Source organism: Pseudorasbora parva, chromosome 1, assembly GCF_024679245.1.
Source record: "Pseudorasbora parva isolate DD20220531a chromosome 1, ASM2467924v1, whole genome shotgun sequence".
Lineage (NCBI taxonomy): Eukaryota > Metazoa > Chordata > Actinopteri > Cypriniformes > Gobionidae > Pseudorasbora > Pseudorasbora parva.
Genome location: NC_090172.1, coordinates 26,450,250 through 26,477,063, shown reverse-complemented (window position 1 = coordinate 26,477,063; position 26,814 = coordinate 26,450,250). Strand labels below are relative to the sequence as shown.

Below are 26,814 nucleotides of genomic sequence, written 5' to 3'. Positions count from 1 at the left end.
GTAATTTTCAGTCAGAACACAGTTCACACAAGCAGGGTTTTATTTTTGTGAATCTCAGATATTTAGCATGCAAAATATCTCACGGGTATCGTCATAAGTGATTCTCTCAGGTCGGGTCTTTGATAATTCCCACAGCGTGATTGTCACTCATGTGACCGAGCACCGATTTGCCTGTGATTTCGGGCATTTGTTTGGGATTTCGCAAAACCTGTCAGCGAGTCAAAATCGGGGCTAAAATTGTACAGTGTGAACTCGGCATATGTGCTCAGTGTTTTAAGCATTCTTACATAGCAGCTAACATATCTGTACATGAGTGTGTGTGTGTGTATGTATATTTACTTGTATTATCTATCTATCTATCTATCTATCTATCTATCTATCTATCTATCTATCTATCTATCTATCTATCTATCTATCTATCTATCTATCTATCTATCTATCTATCTATCTATCTATCTATCTATCTATCTATCTATCTATCTATCTATCTATCTATCTATCTATCGGAGACACTAGCTTTAATTCTGTAGGTTCAGATGCATGTATGTGATAGTCTGTTTATATATGAATCCTGTCATAGGTGACTACACGTTGCTGTAAAGATCATCTATTGTCTACTGTGCTGCAGAAGGAGGAAACAATCAAGCATTATTCCATCTCAATGCTTGTTTTATGTAAAGCAACAAAGCAGAGCCCTTGTTACACTCATCTGCTATCTAGGGGACACACTTTTAGTGGATTACTGAATAGCAGCACAGCCAAGACGCTTTGCAAGACGCTGTTGTAAACCCTTTCAGAATGTTTTGTAAAATAACCTGATCTTGTTAGCTCACATCAGCCAGAATCAAACAATAGTAAATGAAGAGTTTACGCACATGTGATCTTGTAATCAGTCTTTGGCTTTGATGTGCTGTGATGTTTTTAAGCGATAAAAACATCTGTTTGTTTGTTGCTCCTGACACAACTTACTCAAAACAGCAGTGTTTCAGATACGTTTTAGAAACGCTGTGGGGCGTTATTTCAAGCACTGTCAGAGATCTGTGTGTGTGGAGCATCAAGATAGTAGAGAGAAGCCATTTTGCCGTATCCGTCTATGCTAGATAATTCAATATAGCTTGGCATTCCTGATTATCAGGTGAACTGTACACCTTATTTTTCACGTAAGAGCAGGCATGGTCATTTGCAAATTTAATGTTTCTGGCTTCTGCTGTCATCCGCTTCTAGTTATTTTTTTAGCGGTACAAAACAGCTTCTTATGCTGCTTGATTCTTCAAACTGGTATTTCTTACCATATTGTTTTAACGTATTGTCTTAAAGGCACAATATGTAAGATTTTTGGATTGTAATATCCAAAAACCACTAGAACAATGTTATATATTTTGTTGACTTGTGTACTTGCATTTTCCAAATGTTTTCAAGAATGTTTCCAGAGAAATAAGCAATTTTAACAAGGACACCGACCGTGTCCGTGCATCGCCTATCAATGACATAACACCAGCATTTTTCCGGTTTTATTTAGTAGAAACCATGGAAACACCAAAGACACTTTAAGGCGGGCGTACACGGTACGATTTTTGCTGTCGTACGAACTCGCAGATAATTTTTTTCTCTCAGGAGAAATCGTGTGGACATCGTGGATGATCGTATGGTCGTGGCAGCGTGTGAGAGGAAATTGCAAACGAGCCGAGCACGTTAAGAGCACCTCCCGACCATTTGATAATTTTTAAGCATGTTAAAAAAATTCAGTGAGTCAGCCCGATTTTCACCAGCGTATCATGCACAACTACGTCACATAGGCTTGATCTATGAGTATTATAGGCTATAGCACAGTGGCTGCAACCATACAGTGTCCACACACACACACAGACACTCAGACTCTTTCTCTTACGTGCGGCGCGCCATCTCTCTTCCCCTGGTTGTTTCAGTTGAAAGGAATGGCTGCTGTTCTCTGCTTTTCAACAAATCATTTGCACACATATTTTTTCTTTATTTTTTTGTATCTGAAGCTATCAGCAACATTGAAAGCTCTGGTCTTTGTGTTTAACGCGAAAGCTTGTGATCGCGGTTGCTCCCGGTGCAAACAGTCGTGCAGTGTACCAGCTGATTTGATGCGATGGTCAAATTAACTGACTCGTAGCGTCTATCTCACGACCTCCCGAGTGTCCGAATTCGCACAGTGTACGCCCGCCTTTAATATATTGTTTTATTAGACAGGTGAGCAACTGTTTGTATACAGTCATCGACAGAAAACTAATCATTGTTATAAAGCTCAACACAATTAGTCTTAATGTTTAAACTTTTGTTTTCTTGATTAATCGCGAGTACAATGTTTTACTATGTCTAATATGTTGATATAGCTTACTGCAGGGTGCCTCAAGTGTCTCATAGTAGCCACCATTACTTTCAACACACTCAAATAATGTATCTAATATGATACAACAATGCTGCGTTACCACACATAACCATGACCGGAAGAAGTTGAAACGCTCGTCTGCTGTACAATAAAAGCTCCACGAAATCCAGGCGTCATTAAGCTATTTCTTTGTTTTGAATAAGCAACTTATAGCAGCACAAAATTACATATTGTGGCTTTAATTATAAATGTTATGGTTTGTAGTGAAAACTGTTTTACTGTTTACTGGACTGTTACTTTTCTTGTAACTATAGTGGATAATGAATCAGAAGTCATGTACATTCCCCAAAAAAAAGCTTACTTTTGTGTTGAAAAATAAAGTGGTTAAAGTGTTAGTTCACCCAAAAATGAAATTTATGTCATTAATGACTCACCCTAATGTCGTTCTTCGGAACATCGTTTAAGATGTCCAGTGTATGCACACTATACTGTCCATGTCCAGAAAGGGGATAAAAACATCATCAAAGTAGTCCAAAAATAGCAAAAACTATGACTTTATTCAGCATTGTCTTCCCTTCATGTTTGTTTTCAAACCTCAAATAAAGATTCAAACAGTTATGAATCGGCTCATTGATTCATGAATCGGATCAGATCACCAATCTCACATGATTTCAGCAGTTTGACACGTGATCCAAATCATGAATCAATGAGCTGATTCATGACCGTTTGAATCTTTATTTGAGGTTTGAAAACAAACACGCGAGAGAAGACAATGCTAAATAAAGTCGTAGTTTTTGTTATTTTTGGACCAAAATGTATTAATGTATTCTAACTAGCAAACTGATGTCACATATGGACTACTTTGATTGTTTTTTTTCCCTTTCTGGACATGGACAGTATAGTGTGCCTACATTTAGATACGCTGTCGGACTAAATATGAAATATCTTAAACTGTGTCTGAAGATGAACGGAGGTCTTACGGGTGTGGAACAACATTAGGGTGAGTCATTAATTACATAAATTTCATTTTTGGGTGAACTAACCCTTTAAGTAGGCCAGTAAGAGTAGAGTTCATTAGAATTAATAATTTAAAGGAATATCCCCAGTTCTGAACAGCATTTGTGGCATAATATTTATTATTTTAACGTGCAATTTTTTTGAGGGAGTTACAGGAGGCCCTTACAATGGAAGTAATTTGGGTAGTTTGCAAGCATAAAAATACTCACTGTTTTTAATAGTTTAATAGCCACAGAACGCGAACACTATAATTTATTAGTGTGAAAATTAAAGGTGCAGTTTGTAATATTTATGACAGAAATGCAATATAATATAAAAAAAACTGTTTTCAGTGGTGTATAAAACCTTACACAATGAACCATTGTGTTTTTATTACCATGGAATGAGCCATTTCTATCTACATACACCGCGGGTCCCCTTACAGTGAAGTCACCATTTTGCACCGTCGTGTGTCTACAGTAGCCCTAAATGGACAAATTGCTACTCTCTGCGGATGACGACATCTGTCCTGTGTCGGCCAGCGTAGCTTCGAAATGGAGGGGTGAGCAATAGACTGTTGCAGTTTGCAACCTCGAAGAGAGATGGCGCTTAAACTTACACAGTGCACCTTTAACTCTTTCGGTGTGAAGTTGTATCCAGTTTTACAACTTTGTTATTATTACATCTCAAATAATAGTTTTAACAGAAGAATAAACATCCTATTGTAACTGCCTCGCTGTAACCAAATTTTTGCTCTTAAAAAAATAAAACTAAACTTGCAATAATCAGCAATATACCACAAATGATGTCAATTAAACTCAACTCATATAGAACCCGTAGAGACTATTCCTTTAAAATGTCAATAAAAGTAATGTCATGACAGGATTTTATATTGGAAATGTACAGTAAGGGTTTGGTCATGTTTCTCGCTGATCTGTCAGACCTTTGTAAAGAGCAGTCCTTGTGTGAGAATGCTGTGATATGCCCTCTGTTTCATCCACAGCTCGGCGAGGCATGTATCACCTGTCTGATAACAAAATTCTCTTTTGTTGTCTCCAACACTGTTATTTCTCATGTCGTAGCCACTGTGTTATACAGGCATGCTTTATTGTGCAAAGATAAATGTCCTTTGCTTTTTCCAGAAAAAGCTGTTGAAACAGACCCACCAAGAAGCATTTAAAACAATAGTGGAATAGTGCCATCAGAGGATATTTCTGCAAACACAACTCTTCCTCTGTTAAACCCCACCCAGCGCCTCTTCATGTGGGAGGCAACAGTTCAACTAATTGCAGGTCAAATCAGTTCATAAATTGTATTAAATTATTGCAAATATATATACTATCATTCAAAAGTTTGCGGTCAGTATGTTTTGTTTTTGTTTTGTTTTTAAATAAATTTCATTTTGTATTGAGTGAGGGCACATTAAATTGATTAAAAGTGACTGTAAAAACATTTATAATGTTAAACAGATTTTTACTTCAAATAAATGATGTTCTTTTGAACTTTCTGTAAATTAAAGAAACCTGAAAAAGTTATAAACAATTATAAACAACTGTTTTCAACATTGAGCAGCAAATCAGCATATTACACTGTAAAACATTTTTGTTTGTTTAACTTAAAAAAGTAAGTAACCTGGTTGCCTTAAAATTTTGAGTTTATTGAAATAAAAAATTTGAGTTGATACAATGAAGGAAATTTGTTAAATAAATAGAAACTCAAAATATTATTGCAATATTTAATCACACTATTGTGTAACTAATTACTACTGTGGTTATATTATTTAATATAACCACATAAAAAAATTGATAAATCATGAAAATAGCACTATTTGGCATGTTTCACTGCATCATCAGAAATAAAACACACAATTACCCAATATGCTTACAAAATCTTTTAATAATATTTTAATAAAGGTTGTCGAATCTTAAAGGCAACCAGGTAATCGAAATTTTAAGGAAACCAAGTAACTTTTTTTCTAAATAATTTTTTACAGTGTAGAATTATTTCTGAAGGATCATGTGACACTGAAGACTGGAGTAATGATGCTGAAAAATCAGCTTTGACATCACTGGAGTAAATTACATTTTACAATGTATTAAAACAGTTATTTTAAATTGTAATAATATTTCACGTTATTAATGTTTTTATTGTATTTTTGATCAAATAAATGCAGCCTTGGTGAGCAGCAATAACAGACTTCTTTCAAAAACGTTTTAAAAATTATACAGACTGCAAACTTTTGTATGTATTATCCGTTACATATTTAAAATGTAATTCCTTTGTATGATCTGAATTCACTACTTCTTTAAAATAAGTTGTTGATTAAAAATTGGATACATTTATTTATATTCATATCCAACAAATATACATTTATTAGTATCCAATAAATATACATTTATTGGATACATTTATTAATATTCTGGATACATGTATTTATTTATATTTTAGATTTCCTGATTGTTTTGTTCCCCTGCCGTCTAGAGTTTGGCTTCGCTTTGAGCTTTGAACTTGTACCTGAAGTCCTCCTGAGAGAGCGAGCTGAGAGTAGACCTCAGACATCACTCTCCTTATTGTCTGTGGATTAGTAAAAGGCTTTATCTGCTGATTAATAATTAATGAGAGGGGAAGAATCTGTATGATTAGTATTCAGTTTTATATCCTCTCTGTAAAAATTCTCTGAACTCCAAAAGAGCCTCAAATATTAAGATAATTTCAGGCAAGAAAAATAAAACTGCCCTGCTGTATAATGAAGATATTAAAGGTGACAAAACCTCACTTGAGCACAGCTTATCATCAAAGGCTTCTCAGCGGATTTGTGAGTTTTGTTTAAAACAATGACGGGAGTCTCTCCCATTTAAGCATGCGTTTGTTTCAGAATGGATTATTATTACAAATACGCTTCACATCTATAACCACCAAACTGGCTTTCAGTAGTTTCTAGTAAAGAAACAAACCTGTTATGTTTCTGAACTCCGGAAGGCATTGTCTCCTGAGACTCCCTCAGCCAGCTTCTGTTTCTGATGTTTCTATATTCATATCTCCTTTTTTGTTATTCATTTTAATCCACCCTTGCACTTTCAGAAACATTTAGTCTTAACACCAAGCTCGCTGGATTTAACGGTTTCGACATCTTTCTGTATGAGAGTAAAAAAACTATTATATCAACTGTGAGAAAATATATTATTATTATGCAAAAAAAAAAACATATTTTTGTGGTTGTCAAAAAGTCTTTAAAAACCCTTAGTGTGTTTTAGTAAGGACCCCTTCTCTCTCGCAGGAGGCTGTTTATTTTTAGCTAGCCTGCTGCGTGCTCTGAACCATTGGGCCACGTTGCGCATGTGATGCCGTCAGAGCAGCGGCTTCCTCTGCCAGGCTGGTCCTGCCGCGGCAGGGAGAATTCTGGGAGGCTTTTTGGACATCTCTTGTATGTACCTCAGGTCACCTCATGGCTTGGTTATGGAAGATCATGCTGTTGCCATAGCGATCAAGGCCCTTTGAAGGCAGGTTACTTGGCACGGCATGTGCATCTTTTCCAGCGTTTCAGCAAATCTCCCCCCAACAGCGGATTTGTTGCCGTTTTTAGTGATTGATTTGGATTTTATAGGGGAAAAAAACAACAACTTTGATGTGAGTTCAAAGAATGGAAATTATGCTTGGGCATATTTAGATTATGGTTATTCTTTCAATATATTTGAGAGAGCTGAGTTTATTCTGGCTGTGATGAATAAATACGTTTCTTGTGGAAGACAGCTGTGTTTGAAACAAAGAAGAGATGTTGTAAACTTTCACATCTGTTCTGGTGCAGTTTGCTGGATGTCTCAGGTGTGTCATTCATTGGCAGTTACAACAAAATAATGACAACAGGAAAACAATACACAGGATTGGGTTTCTTTTGTGCTTTTGTGACAAGTAAAATGTTTTATTTTTTATTAACATTTGTAAGTGCTCACAAGCTTTCCTGTTTTATTCAGAAGCAATACAAGTTCTGTTAAAGATCCTCTGTGGTTTTTGACTAACCTTAATAGATGCCTGTTAAACCAGCTCTAAGTCATTGAGGCCATTTGATTAGCCAAGACTGTTTGCATATTTTTGCAATTTTTCCCTTTTATTTTTGATTGAAATACTTTGTTGTGGGTGTAGTGAAAGCCAGCAGCCTGCAATTCTCTTTTAAAATTAGACTTTAAACTGAAGCATTGGCAGAATATAATTACAAAATGTACTTCACTTTCAGGTTTAAATCTTTCTATAATGTACACATGCCTTTTGAAAAACTATAGCATAATTCTTACATCTGTTGATATAAAAAAATAAAAATAAAGTTTTATCTGACGACAAGAAAGAGGAGTGAATGGGATTGGGAGCCAACTGCTCATATGCATCATGAGCCTATTTATTTTTACCTAAATTTGTTATTAAAAAATTACAGTGCATAGTGTTGTCACGATACCTAATGTTCAGTAGTCCGTACCAGTAAAGTTTCAAGGTTTTTTACACCAATTTTGGTATTGTAGTAAAAATCTGAACCATTTAACTGTCACATGTATGCATGTCTTGTCTCTGTTAGTTTCTCCCCTGTTTAGTTAATTAGTCATGTCTATTACCTGTGCCTTGTCATTCACCTGCTTCTCGTTATCCTGTGTATTTAATCCCTCAGTTTGCCCTCTGTGTTTGTCGGTACTCATTCGTGTATAGCTGTGTTGCATGTTTCCCTGAGTTTGTTATTAAAATCCATGTTTACCGTTCTCCTTCGTCTCCGTGAGCTTATCTACGAGCACAGTTTGTAACATTAACTACTTGAAAAGGTAGACATTTTATTAATTTAATGATTACCAGTTATTATTTAATTAATAATGCTAAAAGTAAATTATACATTAAAACATCATGTAGCCTTTATCATTTTTTAATTAAGTCAGTATTGCTTTAAAAAGGTCAAAAGAGAAGTTATTAATACAGTTAAGAACAAAGAACAAAATAGTCTGCAACTGCATAGACATGCTCAGATCGATTTTGATATATATTTGAAACCCCCCATCCCCCGTCTGTTATTACTATGTCAATCATTGTGATTTTGGATTTAATTTTAAATACTTTTCTTACCGAAACTTTGTAGTGTGTAAATTAGAAATAATAAGAATAAAAGTTTTTTTAAATTTGTGAATGAGTTCCATACTTAAAGCTACTCAATATCGTAATAACTGGAGCTGTAAATCACCTCTGTTCAGCGTGAGCTCAATAATTGAGTTCTGCACTCCAGGTAATATCAATGAATCTTTCTACATATCACATTCAATCTTTATTTACATTGTTTATACTTTGTTGCTGGTTATAATGTAAAGATTCACAAGCACACAGTAAATGAACTCACGCTGAACAATTTTTAAATAATGTTGAAATAATTTCAACACTTTGATTTGCCGTTGCATTCATCTGCTCAACAAGCCATAAATAAAAAACGTTAATGATTTATGCATGGGCCTGTTTTTTTAGCATTGTGGACTGAATTCATTCTATATACCAGTACCGATTAAAAGGCTGGTATAGTTACATTTCAACCCTCTACAATGCAAGTAAAACACTCGCATATGGGATGAAAAAAATGTTCACTCTTGGCGACTAAATAATATCTATCATTAGCTAATAAATCCATTGTCTAATACATTCTTAGATTTCACTTGCCAGTGTGTGTTAAAGGCTAAGAATAAGTTTAGCATAGATATATTAATAATTAATATGGTGTTTAACCTCCTTTCGCCTTCAGAACTGCCTTAATTCTACGTGGCATTGATTCAACAAGGTGCTGAAAGCATTCTTTAGAAATGTTGGCCCATATGGATAGGATAGCATCTTGGAGTTGATGGAGATTTGTGGGATGCACATCCAGGGCACGAAGCTCCCGTTCCACCACATCCCAAAGATGCTCTATTGGGTTGAGATCTGGGGACTGTGGGAGTCATTTTAGTACAGTGAACTCATTTTTATGTTTAAGAAACCGATTTTAAATGATTAGAGCTTTGTGACATGGTGCATTATCCTGCTGGAAGTAGCCATCAGAGGACGGATACATGGTGGTCATAAAGGGATGGGCAGGGTCAGAAACAATGCTCAGGTAGGCCGTGACATTTAAATAATGCCCAACTGGCACTAAAGGGGCGTAAAGTGTGCCAAGAAAACATCCCCCACACCATTATACCACCACCACCTGCCTGCACAGTGGTAACAAGGCATGATGGATCCATGCTCTCATTCTGTTTACGCCAAATTCTGACTCTACCATCTGAATGTCTCAACAGAAATCGAGACTCATCAGACCAGGCAACATTTTCCAGTCTTCAACTGTCCAATTTTGGTGAGCTTGTGCTAATTGTAGCCTCTTTTTCCTATTTGTAGTGGAGATGAGTGGTACCCGGTGGGGTCTTCTGCTGTTGTAGCCCATCCGTCTCAAGGTTTTGCGTGTTGTGGCTTCACAAATGCTTTGCTGCATACCTCCGTTGTAACGAGTGGTTATTTCAGTCAAAGTTGCTCTTCTATCAGCTTGAATCAGTCGGCCCATATTCCTCTGACCTCTAGCATCAACAAGGCATTTTCGCCCAGAGGACTGCCGCATACTGGATGTTTTTCCCCTTTCACAACATTCTTTGTAAACCTTAGAAATGGTTGTGTGTGAAAATCCCAGTAACTGAGCAGATTGTGAAATACTCAGACTGGCCCGTCTGGCACCAACAACCATGCCACACTCAAAACTGCTTAAATCACCTTTCTTTCCCATTCTGACATTCAGTTTGGAGTTCAGGAGATTGTCTTGACCAGGACCACAGCTAGCAGTAGAGACAGGTGGTTGGAGGGGAGTGGTTGAAAAACGTTTGGCTATTGTCCTTAAAGTGGAAAAGGAAAGTAATTTCAGAGGAAGAGCAAGTTAATGCATTTTTAATTACAATTATTTTGACATTTTTTTTGTGTTTTTCCTTTTTGTGTTAGTTGAAAATGCATGTTGACACCAGTGATTTACCCTCAGGCCGAACTCGCACTAATGTCAGTGTTCTAGCAGCAGTCGAGCTGATGGTGACAGTCTTAGCGGAAGACATCTTTATCCGTACCCTTCCAGTCTTCTTTCATCATCTTCGACAGATGCAGCAAACTCATAATAGCCTATTTATGGCAATAGCAAATTAAAAGGCTTGCACTTCAACAACTGTTATAGTCAGCAAGAGGCCATGTTGTGAAATTCTGAAGCGCTGTTTTATTTGGGCAGAGATGAGTAACTGTGAAAGGGGGTTTTGATATTGAGAGTTGGAGGGGGAAATCCCTGGAGTTATTAATCCCCGTCGGAGCTGAAGGGCTGTGGGCGGAGCCACATCATCCTTTCTTTATGAGAGATCAACTTTCCATCACATTCCAATTTCATTACATATCTGACCCAAGTCCTACTGTATGTGGAAACAAGATTAGGGTGCTTCGAGCTTAAACCGTACCTCAGAATTCAATTTTAAAGTATTCGCCCAGGACTCACGGAGGCGCCAGAAATATTTTGCAGGTGCATCCATAATGTCTCCCAACATGCCCATCAGTACTAATCAAAACAGCAGTTATTTCAGAATCATGTTGCTTGTCCATGATATGAATCGTTGTTACTTTCATAATCTTTCTTTTCATTATTTTTCACACTTTCAATTATATATGTCTAAGAACTTAAATTACGATGTGCAAAATCTTTTTGCTGAAACATTTTTAAACTTGTTTTTAAAAGCTGTAAATTCATTGAAATATTATGAAGTGAGCAAATGTGAATAAAACTTTTAAATAGATCTGAATAACTACATTTAGTATCATGACATATAACCAACAAAGAAGCTAAGGTAATCCAAATTACAAAATTCATCAATTGCCAAATTCATTCAAAAGTGAAAATTATTAGATCATTTTTTTGGCACATATTTTGCTATGTCTAATTAAAACAAATACATTCCAAGTCATATTCAGAGATTTTAAGGCAGTATAGAGTTTATTGTTGTAGTATTTAAAGGGTTAGTTCACCCAAAAATGAAAATTCTCTCATTAATTACTTACCCTAATGTTGTTCGACACCTGTAAGACCTCCGTTCATATTCAGAACACAAAATGAAGATATTTTTGTTGAAACCCGATGGCTCAGACAGGCCTTCATTGACACCAATGTCATTTCCACACTCTAGACCCATAAAGGCACTAAAGATGTTGTTAAAATGTCCATCTCACTACATTGGCTCTGCAATAATTTTATGAAGCGACAAGAATAGTTTTTGTGCGAGAAGAAAAAATAAATAAAATTATTGTAGAATCACTGTAGTGAGATGGGCTTTGTAAAGACGTCTTTAGTGCCTTTTATGGATCTTGAGAGAGGAAATGACATTGGTGTCAATGTCCTTTCCAAGCAATCGGATTTCAACAAAAATATCTTAATTTGTGTTCCGAAGATGAACGGTCTTACGGGTGTCGAATGACATTAGGGTAAGTCATTAATGACAGAAGTTTAATTTTTGGGTGAACTAACCCTTTAAAAAGCCACTGAACTATTTTTTCGATTGTATGCCCTAAATTGCCAAGTTTTTGTTATTTTAACCCCACAAACCTGTTCTGAGGGTTATATTGGTCTGATGCCCCAACAGCCTGCAGCCGTTCACACTCCGCCTGGCCTGGTGCGCACCAGCAGGACTGTTTCTGAGAGTGAGCAGACTTCGACTGGGAATAAGAGAGCAGATATTTGGCATGAGTGGATGCATAATGACCTTTTTGATCTCTCAGTGTCCCTGTGGTTTTCTGAGCTCTCTGAGGAGATGGCACAGCATGGACCATAAGAACTGGCCCATTTGGTCCACTCAGCATGATCCACAGGGATTGAAGTTATGTGCCTCTTTGAATTAAAAAAAAATAATCCTTATTAAAATTAAGAGGGTATCATGTCTTTTTTTTGTCCATTTAATTTTAGACCGGTGGCACAGCAGTTAGATGTTGAGCTGTGATGCTCATGCAGTTATACTTTCTAGCAAAGTATACTTTATAGTCTCTTCTCTCCACAACAATTTCATAAACATATTTTTAATTTACATATTTAATTTATTTTATTAGTCCTTATAAATAAAAATGTCCTTTTCAAACATGTATGAACATAAAAATAATTAGAAAATTTTTTTTTTCCTCATACAAATAGATGGTCACCTTTTAGTTACCAACATTTTTCAAAGAATCTTTTCTGTTCTGCAGAAGAAAGACAGTCATACAGGTTTGCAACGGCCTGAGGGTGAGTAAATCATTTTTGTTTTCGTGTGAACTATCCCTTTAAAACATGCATCATTGCGTACATGTATTATGACTGTCTGCACCATTACTCAGAAACTCTCAAACATGTCAGAAATGCCTTCTGTATCCCTGTCTTTCAGAGGGCAAATGGCGTATGTTGTGTCCAAGGCTACTATCTATTTCCTCTGTTCATAAACATCACTTCTTCTCCACCCCTCGCATGTTCACTGAAAAACTTTTACCACTTTCAGCGGTAAGAGTCGTGTTCAAATGGTTCGGCCAGGTCTAGCCCTGCTGCGCAGGTGGTGAAGTGGACCAAAATAAGATGCTCCTTCACGCTGACTCGCACTCAGCCAATAAACAACTAGTTCGTCATGTTAAGAACATAGCGCCGTTGATGGGGTCACCAATATACACTCCAAATTCACTATGTGTGACTGGCAGAGTCCGCGAACGAGTACTGGGCTGTACGTGACACGTGTCCTGATACTTCTATCAGGATTTCCATTTTAGATACACAAAACGCTGATGGCAAGAACATTGTAGTGTGGGTCCTAATCCTCTGTAGTAGCAGGCTCAGCCTCCCTCTATGTATAGATTTAGTCGCAAGCACATTTGCACTTAACGTGGCCTGGTATTTTTAGGACTGGAGTCTGAAATAATTTTTTCCCCTTGTCTATCCTACTGTGCAAAATACCAATCAAATTGAAGTTCAATCTCTTCTCTTGAAAAGGACTTGAGGATTAGTGTGTACCACTGATTTGTTCCTCGTTTTTAATTTGTCTTTTGAAGGATTTGGAGTAATAAATTAAAGATGATGTACTCCGGCTAAAGCTTCTGCAAAGCTCTCCGATTTGCATTGTGGAGCCTTGCGCTTGTTTGTTACCATGGTAATTACTGTGATGACATTGTTTTCCTTTAATGTATGAAAATGGTCACATTTACAAGTCCTAGTGTCAAATCGAATGAACTATAATAATGTTATTCTGTTTGTGGATTTCTGCTTTAGCCTTATTTCATGCAGTACTTCGAAACCGACACTTGATTTTGGCTTTAAGAGCCATGGCTTCCAGTCATAATGATGATAAATGCTCCATGTGTTCGTGGTTGTCGGGGAGAGATTGTGATAGTGGGCCGAAGCGCTCTTGGCAGTGTTGAGACACTTCTCTTTACCTTGCGATTAAGTGTCAGTGTGTTTTCCCCCTGCTCAGGGCCAGAGAGAGTTAATCGATAGAAAGCTAGCATGTGTTATGTAGCCCGTGTCATTTTGGCTCGGTTCTCCCAGTGACAGATGGGATCTCTGAGGGCAGCGGTCATAAGCTCCTATTGGCTATCAATCAGTTTATTACATCATTAATATAGCGTTGTCGTTTCCTTTTACTCCTCTTCATAGGAGGATAAGCGTTTTTCTTTATGTTGGAGCACCCTTGACTCTGTCCTGACGAGAAGAAGGATGACCAGGGATGGTGGTTTTCTTGTGGAAGGCAGAAGAGGTATGAGGCCGTGCTTGTGGTTTGGCAGTGCTGTCTATTAGGCTTGGCTGCTGTGAGCTCCCCTGCCCTGCCAGCCCTAGCAGTACCCTGCGCTCCTCCAGCGGACCCCAGGGGAGAATGACGTCTGAGTGCCCTTCTGCGATGGCTTATCCTGGTCCATGGTGCGAGAAAAAGGATTTTAATTACTGCCATTACGAAGCATATTCCCCAAATCCACGCTCATTTGTGCCTGGGCTGAAATGTGGCAAAATTATATTTTACGTTGACTCTTGCCCAATTCTTGACACTTTATCTGAAACAGATAAACGTAAATTTGCCAGTGTTTTATTGCTGATTGTCGAACGTATAGCGGTACTTCGGAAATGAAATTCTCAGCAGGAGAGAAGAGTGTTCAGTGGATCACTGGACTATATAACATTACCTTCCAAAGGATCCTAATGCTAGGAGTGTGGTTATTGTCTGTCAGTTATGTGGATGTCTCAGTTCAGCATTATTTATTTGTATTTGTTACGTTTCACTGTGGATTCTTTGATAAATAAGTTGCATCTTTGGCGACCAGAAAGATCCGTTCAACTCCGGCCCTAAAAACTTGCTGGTCTCAAACGGAGCCGGGAATCAAGGGGTGGAGATATGCTGTTGCGGTCATTGGCTGTCTTGTTGAGCAATGTTTTTCACTGCATTGCTCTTTATATCTAAAAACATAAAACTGTGGGTGTGAGAGAGATCCAGCGTGCGATCGAGTGAATGAATCAACAGTGAATCAAAATCTTTATTAATTGATAATCTGTCCATGTAATCATGATTTGTGTAAAAAGGAATAAACATTTTTTGTATTTTACTGCCACTACTGGTCATTTCATTTGGCAACTGTAGGTAGAAGCACGTTTTTCCAATGAGCCTATTTTTATATTACCTCTGTAGTGGCCTTTTTTTGGCATCGGAGCACATGCCTGCATCTCCTGCATTTGTGGAGTATGTTTGCCGGTAATATTCACATATCTCTATGTGATTTATTCATATTCATCATGGTGTCGTCCTTGTATGTGATGGAGAAGAGGCTCAAAGTTGCAGAGCGGAAAGGATAGAGTTTGTTTGCTTTTTCTGGGGCCCGACTGATGAGCGATGCGATATCAGTGTTAGAACAGTCATAAGATAGGGCTCTGATTAAACCCTGCTAATGAGCAGCTCAATAAAAATAAATCTTCCTGATGCAATAAACACCGCCTTGATTGCAAGCACCCGGGGGTGTGACAGCGTAATCCTTTTGTGCACAGCGTGTTAGACGCATCCAGCGCATGCTTGAGAATCAGCAGTAATCATAGGCACATCTCGTCTGATAAAATAGCGCTTTACATACAGCCCTCTGTCTGTCTGTCTATCTCACTCTCTCATTCCCTTTTTAAATGCATGGGGTAGGCATATCGTGGTATGAGCAATTTTTTTATAAATCATTGAAAAGTTTGAGATCAGTAAGATTGTTACAAAAATATCAATATTTTGAAAAAATTTAAAATTAGCACAACTGATTTCAAGATGATAGTATAATGTCTCTTAAGCAGCAAATCATCATATTAAAATGATTTCTGAAGGATCATGTAACACTGAAGAAGACTGAAATGCTGAAAATACAGCTTTGCCATCACAGGTTGTACATTTCTTTTTAAAATATATTACAAAAGAACTTATTATTTTATTGTATCTTAAATTGTAAAATAAAAACAAAATGAAATTGTAGTAATGTTTCACAATATTACTGTTTTTAGTTTATTCTTAATCATATAAATACAGCCTTTGTGAGCATAAAACATCTTTTTAAAATATTAATACTGTTACCGACCCCCAACTTTTGAACGGTAGTGTAATTGTTTTGACTTTTCATTTTAAAAATGTTTTGTATGATTCACAATCAAAATACAAATAACACTTGATCATTTGAAACAAAAAGAAAACCATGTAAAATAGGGGGCGACACATACATTTCAGATCTATTTGGTTTTAATTGGGGTGCTGTTGTCAAATATTCTAGCAGAATGTGTTGTTCAAAATCCCCAACCCCCCAAAAAAGTTTACTTAGCTTAATAAATGATTTGCAACCATTAAATTGTATTATTTATACGCATCGGCCATTGGCAAGTTCTCTTGTCATTGGTATCGGTATTGGCCATCAAATAAAAACATTCAGTCGACCACAAATGCAAAAAAAAAACTCAGCTGAGCGACAGATTTATATAACTTCATACCGCCCAGCCCTGGGCTAAAGCATCATGGTTTTGATTTGTTATCAAGCTCCTTTGAGAAGACAGTTGAGTTCAGTTAACGCCACACATTGTCCTAGGAAACGCAAGGAGGGGGAAGTGGGAGAGATATGCCGTTTAATGTGTGCTCTAACACAACTCAATTTAATTATGTGTTAGAGGAAGGGAAATCTCTTGGATTTACTCCGCAAGCCCCACAGCAGTCTGGCCCTTTTTTATGAGGAAGATAAATTTCTCATCTATTTGGCTTGTGTGCCTTAGTTCCTAGGAGGAGGCTCAAGGTTGGAGGAAGAAGCACCTTTCCTCCGTTTGCGATTGGGAACATATGGTGCGGGGCGCAGCGCAGGAAGGAAGTGTGGAAATTGCAGAGAATGAGAGTTTGGATTAATGCATCTGAACTGGGCATGGCCAGACAAATCCAGCACAACCGTGTTGCCCAGACCCCTTAACGGCCCCTCTGCTGGATGGAACAGAGGGGGAAGGGAGAGATAGGTAAAGGAACATTTAAACCCCTGCCTTTTTTCAAAGGCTCTGCATTATGAGCTGTAGCACTCTTTATTGATAGGAATTTGAGGGGTGGAGTGAAGTGTGCTCAGCGGGCATGCTGGGTAAATGAGGTAGCCAAGCAGCGACAGATAGAGTGGCTAACACAGAACAGTAGGAGTATATACTGTATATATTCTTCCACTCATATGTATAGGAGTGCTCACAGGCTCTTTTAATTTCTGGGATTCTTTAGACAAAAAGGGATCAAGCGCTCCTTTAAATATCTGGCTGGTGATCATTTTCCGTAGCCTTTCTCTGTTCGGCTAGATCTCAGATAACGTGTGCTATCTGAGCTGAAGGGCATGCCAGAATAAGTGCTGGTTGTCGGCACTCAGTGTATGTGACTGGGAATATGCAAACTAATGCAGGCCACAAATGTGTCAGTCCAAATCGGTAATTGGCATTTTGGAGCAAATGAATAACTGGGGTGTAATTTGCTTCATACAAGTCCCCTTACTGCTTTCATCCAGCTGAGATGTTAAATTGTATTAGTGTTTTAAGGACAATACAGTAAATTGTAAGACATCAGGTTTAATCCCTTACTAAAGGGATAGTTCACCCCAAAATTCTGTCATGATTTTGGCTGCTTACCCTCATGTTCTAATCTTGTTTGGCTTTCTAGCTTTTCTAGAGTGAATGATAGTGTAATTTTCATTTTTGAGTGAGCTGTTCATTTAAGGGTGATACCATTGTTTTAAACCTTTTTTGTTTTTGCTTGAATAAACACACATTTGCAGTCTGAATGGCATGTAATGGAAAAAACAGACTACTAATAATAGCAAGAAAATACATAATTCTATGGGGATGTCCTAACGAACTGTATTCAAAATGCAACAGAACTGACTAAGCAAAGAAAACAACCAAGCAAACAAATATTCAGGGTGACCAGCATGGTCGGATTCACGAACAAATGATTATTATGAGCTGGTTCTTTGTAATGAACCAGAAAGACTTACTAGTTACTTGTTTGAGAAAGTCTAACAAATACCTTACAAAAAAAAAATCTCACTGAATCCAGCACAGCAATTACTGATTCAACATTTAAGCTGAGCTGCAATTTATCAAACAGTAACATTGGGGAATATTATTACGTTGGACAAAAAAAAGGTTTTACAGTTTTATTTATAAACTGTTTTATTTTACAGTTTGTGTACTTGCAATGTACTACTCACCTAAGAAAGTATTGGTTAATTGGTATATTACATGGGTTAAGGATGTGATAGGTTCAGTACTTAGTTATTACTCCATTATTGTAATAACTATAATAAGTAAATAATATGAATTTTACAACAGGACTGTAAAATAAATTGCTAATTGCAATTGGATATATTTTAAAATAATGTAATTTTATTTTTGTAGGATCCTTGGATGAATTTAAAATTTAAAAAGAACAGCATTTATTGTAGAATTATTTGTAACAATATAAAAGTATTTACTGTCATTCTTGTTCTATTTAATGTGTCCTTGTTGAATAAAAGTATTAATTTCTTTTCAGTGTAATAAATTATATTTTAATCATAATAACAATAATTATTAAAGGGGTGATGAATTGAGAAATCAACTTTCCCTTTTGATATATAAAAGGTCATGGTAATATAAGATTGTCCTGTAAGTTTCAGAGCTGAAAACTTCCTTTTTAGTCAAAGAAAAGCTTTTATAGACACCAGGCCCAGAAAATGATTGTGTGCTTCATCCTTACGTCATCGCACGACGAATCAAGCCTCTACAGCGCGTCTAATTCAGTAGCCCCGCCCACCGACACAGAGGTGATTGGATCACTAGTCAGCAGCAATAAACATGCAGAAGAAGATGGCAAGATATTGTGGAAGAACACAGTCTTCTTCCTTGGGATCATAATATTAAGGGGGTCGCACACCGGACGCGGAGCTCGGCGGCGCTCGGCGGCGCGCCACGCAGCGTCTCAGGTATCGCACACCAGACGCGCACATTTTAAAAGGCTACGTTTATTATACATTTCCCCAAAATATGTTTAGACTTTATTCAAGCTGTTGAACTCAGAATGTAAAACAAATGTGTCTTGTAGCAAAGGTTGAAATCAGTATACCTTAACGATAATATACTTTTAATATAAAGCCTTGAAATGGCGCTCTGTGGCGCGGCAGGATTAGAACAACTTCCTGAGTCGCCGCGGACAGGCGCCGAATGCCGCCACCGGTGTGCGTACACTCATTGAAAACAATGTGTTCGAATTTTAAAGACGTGGCGCGCCGCCGAGCGCCGCCGAGCTCCGCGTCCGGTGTGCGACCCCCTTTAGGAATGTGTCACACTTTTATTTTTAATGAAGTTCCAGCACACGTGAGGAATACCATACACGTGTGTTCGCTTCATTTCACCGTTGAATCGTTTGTAAACAAGCCTCAAGTGCTGGATTTGCAGACACAATGTTGTGTCTTCTGTATTGGATCCAACAGGAATGTGCAACAAACTTTTTTGTCTTTTTTATATGTAGGTCTAATAGTAGTCCTGGGGCTGTTTACTAGATGGGCTCCCAAATCTACGGCCGTCGGCAGAAATTCTTTCTTGAGCTGGGCGTGCACTTGTGTTTGTGTCTAATACAGAAATAATATTCTAATCAATCGAGGGTGGATGAGAAATAAATCATTGTGTTTGTTTGATAAAGACGTTTACGAGCCCTGTGGTCGAGATAATCATTGCAGTTGCCATTTTAATAATCTCTGCCTCATGTGAACTGAACTGACAGAGGCATAGATATGACAGTGGAGCTGAAGCTCATTAAATATGCAAATCTTCTCCAATCCTAGTCGTGGGCGTTTACTTCCAAGTCTCCAGTGCAGCACGCCCATCAAACCCAGCGTTCAGAAGACAGCCTCAAAACCAGTGTAGAAAATAGCCTATTACTTATTACTTATGATGTTTTTGAATGTAAAAACCACACAAACGTCATTAGTTGACCTCAGACAACAGTATAAGAAAAAAAAAAAGCCAGTTCACCTTTAAAACACGGATACATTATCGTACTTTACTCGTGTTAAAATTAGCCCTATAATGTGGACATATTATATGAGATGTAAATAATATATAGGCAGGGCATCTACCTCAGAGACACGCCCCTTCTAATCAGGGTTGGGGCTATTTTGAGAGTCAAATAGTCTCTCCTTGATGCACATGACCAGATTGTTGAAAATCTCAAAACAGCTCCTTGTTTGCATGTAGGAAAACGAGCCCTGGCACTTTACAGCCCTCCTCGCGCTTTCACAATGTTTTAAATTTTAATTTCAAGCTGCCGTGACCCATTCTCATGTTGATCTCTCTATCTCCTCCCAATCATTTAATCTCTATGCCATGAATGTGTCAGAAGTGTGTGTGTGTATGAGATTTAGTGACACGTTGTTGTGTACAGAGAGGCTGTTGTGTTGGTGTGATTCTTCACTGTCCTCCATGTGTGACAGACAGCGTGATATGACTCGCTGCAGTTGGAAGCGAGTAGGCCGGTCTAATGAAGACACTTTTCCAGCCATGACAAACTCCCTTGTCACTACCACTGTGCTTCATACTGCCTCTACGCAACCAGCATTTCTCTTATGTTGTCAAATGCAGTATATCCTCAAATGCAACCGTGTAGCTTTGGTATTAACACTGGTTGGGATATTTCAAAATTATACAGACGCACATGTGAATAGACTAGGGCTGCCTACTGCCTAGTTGACTTTAAGCCATTAATCGATAAATACTAAACCATAATAATGAGCATTTCAAGTATAAATTAAACACCCCAGCACACACATAAAGCTTGCTGTAGCGACACCAGTGAGATCTTTTCTGAGATCAGACAACCTGATCTCCTGGCACTGCGTATCTATTTGGTGTGCTCTTTATACATTTATAACTTTAATTCAATTTTAAAATTAAAAGTAAAATATGTTAAAGTTAGTTTTATTAAAGGGGGGGTGAAACACTTTCAGTTTCAGTCAATCTCATGTCAATCTTGAGTACCTATAGAGTAGTATTGCATCCTTCATATCTCCGAAAAGTCTTTAGTTTTATCATATTTATAAAAGAAATATGGGCTGTACTATGGGTCTTTTTCCGAGTCTTTCCGGAAAAAAACGAGCGCCTGGAGGCGTATCGTGTGGGCGGAGCTAAAGAATGACGAGTGCAAACAAAGCGGTGACGTCCTCAAGCGTGGAGAAGCCCATCTATCTCAGCTAATACAGATAATGATCCACAATCAAATCTGAGGCAGAAATAAATTGAACAGGAGAAACGGCAACATCAGGATGTCCGTCTCTGTGGTATGTACTGTATTTAGGGGCCTTTGTGTGCAGTTTATGAGGACATGATTCGGTTTAAGGACTATTGTATGTGACTAGACCTTAGAGGTAGCAAGCAAAACGGTTTTGCACGTCAGAGTCAGAATAGTGTAACGTTATACAGAACAACAATGGAGTAACCATTGTTCCAAATGGTTCAATTTTCCAAATTTCAAAATTTCAAAAAAATTGCGCTCATAAACGGGCGTTGATGGCATTCTCAAGTGAAATGAGTTGAGGCTTGGAGCCAGAAACGCCATTCCTTACGTCACGACTTAACAAGCGGATTCATGCAGTGAGAGTGGCCTCCTAATCATCCCCCTATCCTGATTGGCTTCATCACTAGGTCTCCTCTCCACCAATCAGCTGGTGTGTGGTGAGCGTTCTGGCGCAATATGGCTGCCGTCGCACCATCCAGGTGGGTGCTGCACATTGGTGGTGGTTGAGGAGATTCCCCCCTTCTATGTAAAGCGCTTTGAGTGCCTTGAAAAGAACTATATAAATCAAACACATTAGAGTGGCAAAGGGGAGCAGAAATCAGGTAGAAATAAAAAAAAAAATCACAAAATGTTTAGGACACAATTAAAGTTGTGTGTACAATTATTAAACAACATTTTGTTTTAGAAAATGATTTTAAAAAAATAATATTCTTAAAAAAAGTGAATCTCCAGTCACTGATGATTGTCATTTGGACCTCTCTGGATTACAATCTGCCATCAAAAAATTGAATTATTCCAGCTGCTGTGAGAAAAGGCTATAACTGATCTGTTACCTGCAGCATCCTCACATGCAATATAGGCCCCGTCCACACGGAGACGCGTTTAGCTGTATACGTATACATTTTGTACCGGATCAAGCGTTTCGTCCACACGGATCCGGCGTTTTAGAAGCATGAATCCGATATTTTCTGGAACCGGGTCCCAAAGTGGGTAAATCTGAAAATGATCATCTTCCGTTTTCATGTGTACAGCGAATCCGTATATTTTCTGAAACGGTGATGTCATCACACTACGTCAAGCACGGTGAAGAGTTAAGGGATACAACTACGGGCACTGGGCATGCGCACATCAATATCGCGTTATTTAATCAACGTATCTGCATAATTGTATGGGTATGTATGTTTTGGGTTGGGGTAGGTGTAGGCATTAATAAAACACATCTGTTAAGTAGCAAATGTATTTATTGTTATTTTATTGTGAGATTTTGCCTCACCTCCGACCACTTCTATACCCCTGCTAGCCACAACTCTTCTTCTCAGTTTTTAGTGTATTTCTGTGGCAGAATTACAGCGCCACACACTGGCCTGGCATGCAAACTACACCGTTTTTAGTCAGTTTTGGTAATCTCGTGTGGACGCAGATATTTCTTGAAACGAAGGAGGAAAAAAAAAGATCGGATTGGGAAAGCGCTGGCTTCGTGTGGACGGGGCCATAGCCTTCTAGCCAGGACTCCTTCTTTATGTATACAGACTTCACATAATGACGCAAGCTCGTATTTCCTGCGGAAACCTACCAGTACCATTCAAATTACATCACGTATTATTACTAGCTTAATGTTGTAAATGGGGCTAAGGAAAGGAGATTATTTTAAACACTGGCTGGTTATGTACTTGAGAGATAAATAGATAAAACTTATCAATGGTCAATTAAACCAAGATCATCATAAAGGGAGCATGCCGAATTTAGGTTTTCTAAATGTATTAATGTCTTTAAGCCATGCAATGGATAAGGTAGGCTAACTATTTATTTCAAAACTTAATTAACCAAACATCTAAATAACCTTCCAAACAATAGATTTTAATGAACATAATAATACCTATGTGTAAATGGCACAAGTACATAGAATAAACAGAAAAAATAAGCAAGAAAATCCTGTTTGAGGATGGATCTTCCAGCTAAATTTTAGCTAAGCGCTCCTATTCTATGGTAGGTAAACCTGTCAATCTACACAATCAAACATTCAATGCGTGTTCCAGCAGTAAAACAGTGTCTGATTTGTCTTTACCATAGACTGTAAAAAAAAAATGTGATGTAGTGTCCGTGATGTTACACTCTAAAAAATGCTGGGTTGTTTTAACCCAATGTTGGGTCAAAGATGGACTAACCCAGCAACTGGGTTGTTTTAACCCAGCGATTGGGTTGTTTTAATCCTGTGGTTGGGTTAAATATTTGCTTAAGACAACCCAATTGCCGGGTAAAAACAACCCAACTGCTGGGTTAGTCCATATTTGACCCAACAAATGGCTATCTACCTGCCACTCAAAGTGGCCATGCCCTTAATTATTCTGAATTTGAAGGCTTTATATAAGGTAAACAAATGAGTTATAAATAAATATAAATCACCACCTTGACAGTTGTAATGAAGCGCAAAATTAGCTGTATAAAAAAACACAATTTGAACCAGGCATTAAACTTTTTTTTTTTCTGCTGTAAAGTTGGGCATTATAACATGAGGCTCAATGAGATTCTGCTTCCTTTTGGAGCCTGTCCCTAGTGGCAAGTCAATGAATTGAAGTTTAATTCACTTCCGTACTGGCTTCAAGAGAAACTAGGGGAGGTTTCCGCTTGGTCTTTACACATCGTCTTTTCCCACTATACCAACCAACACACCTATCCTGTTATAGCTTGCAGTTTTGGTAATTCTGTATATATTTTTTTTTAATCTGAAAATGTTTGTTGAAAGCAAACATTGAAAGTGTACAGCGTACAAGCATATATATATATATATATATATATATATATATATATATATATATATATATATATATATATATGAAAACATATGAACACGTGGCTCTATTAGACGATTCTACTATCATCAGTTGGCTAGCTAAATTCTCTCTAATAAATCTGTCCCGCAGATACCCAGGTAATTTCCCCAAAGTTTGTGTGGGTTTCTCAGCAATAATCACATCATAGATATGTTAATATATTACAATTAATTTATTAAACATCTTAAAATATTACAGTTAATGAATTTCTCAGTTGTTCTCAAGTCTCCTCCCCTTATTAGATACAGTATAATAGGGTGGTAATAGTTTGGCTAAATTCTAAACTCATTATTATGGTTTAGTATTTCTTCCCAGATTAAAGTACTAAATTCCCTGCTCTCCCTTTTTTTACTCCCAAATGTTTATATTTAAAGCAGCATAAAGTTGTCTCTGCACTGTATTAGTTTCTGAAGAAACCCCTGGTGTAATCAGATCTCTGATCTAATTGTTAGCTGAATTTCCACAATACAAATCAGACGGTGGATATATGCCATCCGTTCATAGCCAAATCTACACCCATGTCATTTTGCATATCAAGGTTTTGGAGATTTACCAAGCTCTGAGGTTGTATAATTGTTTTGTTTTCCTCTGAGTATTTTTCTAGCCAGCCACCTCCTAGTTGTGGCACCCGTTGGTTGGTTTCTTATTTCAGATGAGTAAGTGTTATAATGTTGTGTGGTATCAGTCACTAATGTCAGCTGAGCGGTAGTGCTGGGCGGTATGGACAAAAAATCACTGTATTTTTCTCAATTTTTCTCAATTATACTGGTTTCGCTGTATATGACAGTATTTTTTTCATCTATGCATGACCGGGTGTTAACCACAATTTTTTTTTACTGATTGAGAGAGGAAATACTGCAGTAGATTGACTAGAATGCCTTAATTTACTTTACTACGTGCTGAGTGAATATTGTAGGTTTGCAAAGCTCCACAAAATGTTGCTGTGGAGAGACAACCAATAAACACAGACCTGCAACACACTCATTACAGACACATGAATTACATCACCACGGAGAGAAAAAAACTGTTTTAAGCATTTTAAAAATCTAACCCTATATAACAACAAATTGTCAAAACGAGGGAGAAAAACACGGAAGAAAATTAAAAAGGTGTAAGGATATTTTCATTATATTTAAGAGCATTATAGTCTCTAAACAAACGACACACTTCAGTTTAACACAGAAAGAATAAAAATCAGTGTGGTAACTGTTGTTAATCTCATCGCAGCTCCCTGCACAGAAACTGCTCTCATGCATGTGGCGCGTGTTGTTTGAATTCTCTGCAGTAATCAAGGGCTGAATCCGAAATCTCCCCTATATCCTCAATTGCTAATACCCTATGTTATCCACTAATATAGTTCTCTTGAATGAGGGAATGAAAACGAGTGAGTGAGATGTGGTGCAATGTGGAATTGAATGAGTGCACTCAATAATGTCCACTATGGTTTTGGACACCACTATAAATGGCTGTCCCTTCAATTAATGCGCTATTTAAGGATTTATGGGGCGATTTGGGATTCAGCCATAGTCTGTAATGCGATCTCAGCTGTGTCTTCACTACAGTGAAACGGGACCCCTCTCAAACAGCGCCGTGCTGCGCCGCATTCCGAAAGTTGTTTAAGCGACAAATACTGGTATTGCCAACGGTATTTACCAGTATCATCAAAATTCATATCATAACAAAAATAAACACTGGTATTCGGTATGAACCGTGATACCACTCAGCACACTGAGTGGTCATCTGTTTCTCCAGAGCATAGCTCAGTCATCATTTGTCTGCTCTGTGCTTCCTCCCCACAATTGCAGCTTCGCCGCTGAACCCCGATGCTGTGGCCGTCTGGCCTGTAAGGGGAATGTTTGGTTTCCGTGGCAATTTGGCATAAAACAAATTTCACTGAACGACTCAAACCTTGGGCTTTGTGATGTCAAGTCATGGCGCTTGTTTTCGCAGCAGTGGCAGGCAATGGTCAATTGAAGTAATGAATGTGTTTCTTTTCTTTTTTTTTTGGCCACCTCTTTACCAGAGCACATAAGTGAGCCACTTGCTTCTGGAACAAATGGTACATTGCCCTTGTTTCTAATCTCACTGTGTGTCTGTTGTGGAGGGGTGTGGACACCTGTTCAACAATTAAAATCCAGAAGAGAGCCAGACTGTGCCAAGAGAAATGTTTGCCTCTTAGTGAAGGTTGTGTTCATATGTTCTACATTTGATGTGATGGGTGATCAGATCGGGTTACCTTGTTAAAGGGGTGATGAATTGAGGAATCAACTTTCCCTTGAGCTTTTGCTATATAAAAGGTCATGGTAATATAAGAATATCCTCTAAGTTTCAGAGCTGAAAACTTCCTTGTTAGTCAAAGAAAAGCTTTTATAGACACCAGGCGCAGCAAATGGTCCTGTGCTTCATACTGACGTCAGTGCGTCACGAAACACCGCCTCTACAGCGCATCTAATCCAGTAGCCCCGCCCACCGACTCATGGAGAGCTTGTGCTAGCTGGTCAACAACAATAAATATGCAGAGGAAGGTTAAAATATTGCGCTATTCCTGGTTGTGCAAGAACACAGTTGCTGCATAAGCTTCCTTCTGATCCTAATATTAGGAATGAGTGGTTGAACTTTATTTTTAATGAAGTTCCAGCTCACGTGAGGAAGACATGTTCACATCAGTTCACTGCGGAATCGTTTGTAAACAAATCTCCGGTCGATGCTGGATTTGGATCCGACAGGAGGAATGGTGCAACACACCAATGTGAGTAAAACGTGTTTTTATGTGTGATAGTATTGCATTGTTATAGATCTTTTTGCTTATGTGTACGTGTCTAACAGAACATACCTT

General features: G+C 37.9%; 1 protein-coding gene across 6 annotated transcripts in view; it reads left to right on the top strand.

Annotated features, from left to right (window-relative positions):
- The window catches only part of tcf12 (transcription factor 12), a 134,381-nt gene that overhangs the window by 3,367 nt on the left and 104,200 nt on the right, over positions 1-26,814 (top strand). Inside the window, exon 2 of one of the 6 annotated variants that reach the window (XM_067437407.1) lies at positions 4,492-4,641. The exons of the other annotated variants lie outside the window; for them this stretch is intronic. Coding sequence (XP_067293508.1) covers positions 4,611-4,641 — 31 coding nt within the window. The 5' untranslated portion in view covers positions 4,492-4,610. The remainder of the gene's footprint in view (positions 1-4,491; positions 4,642-26,814) is intronic. 6 annotated transcript variants of the gene reach the window in all.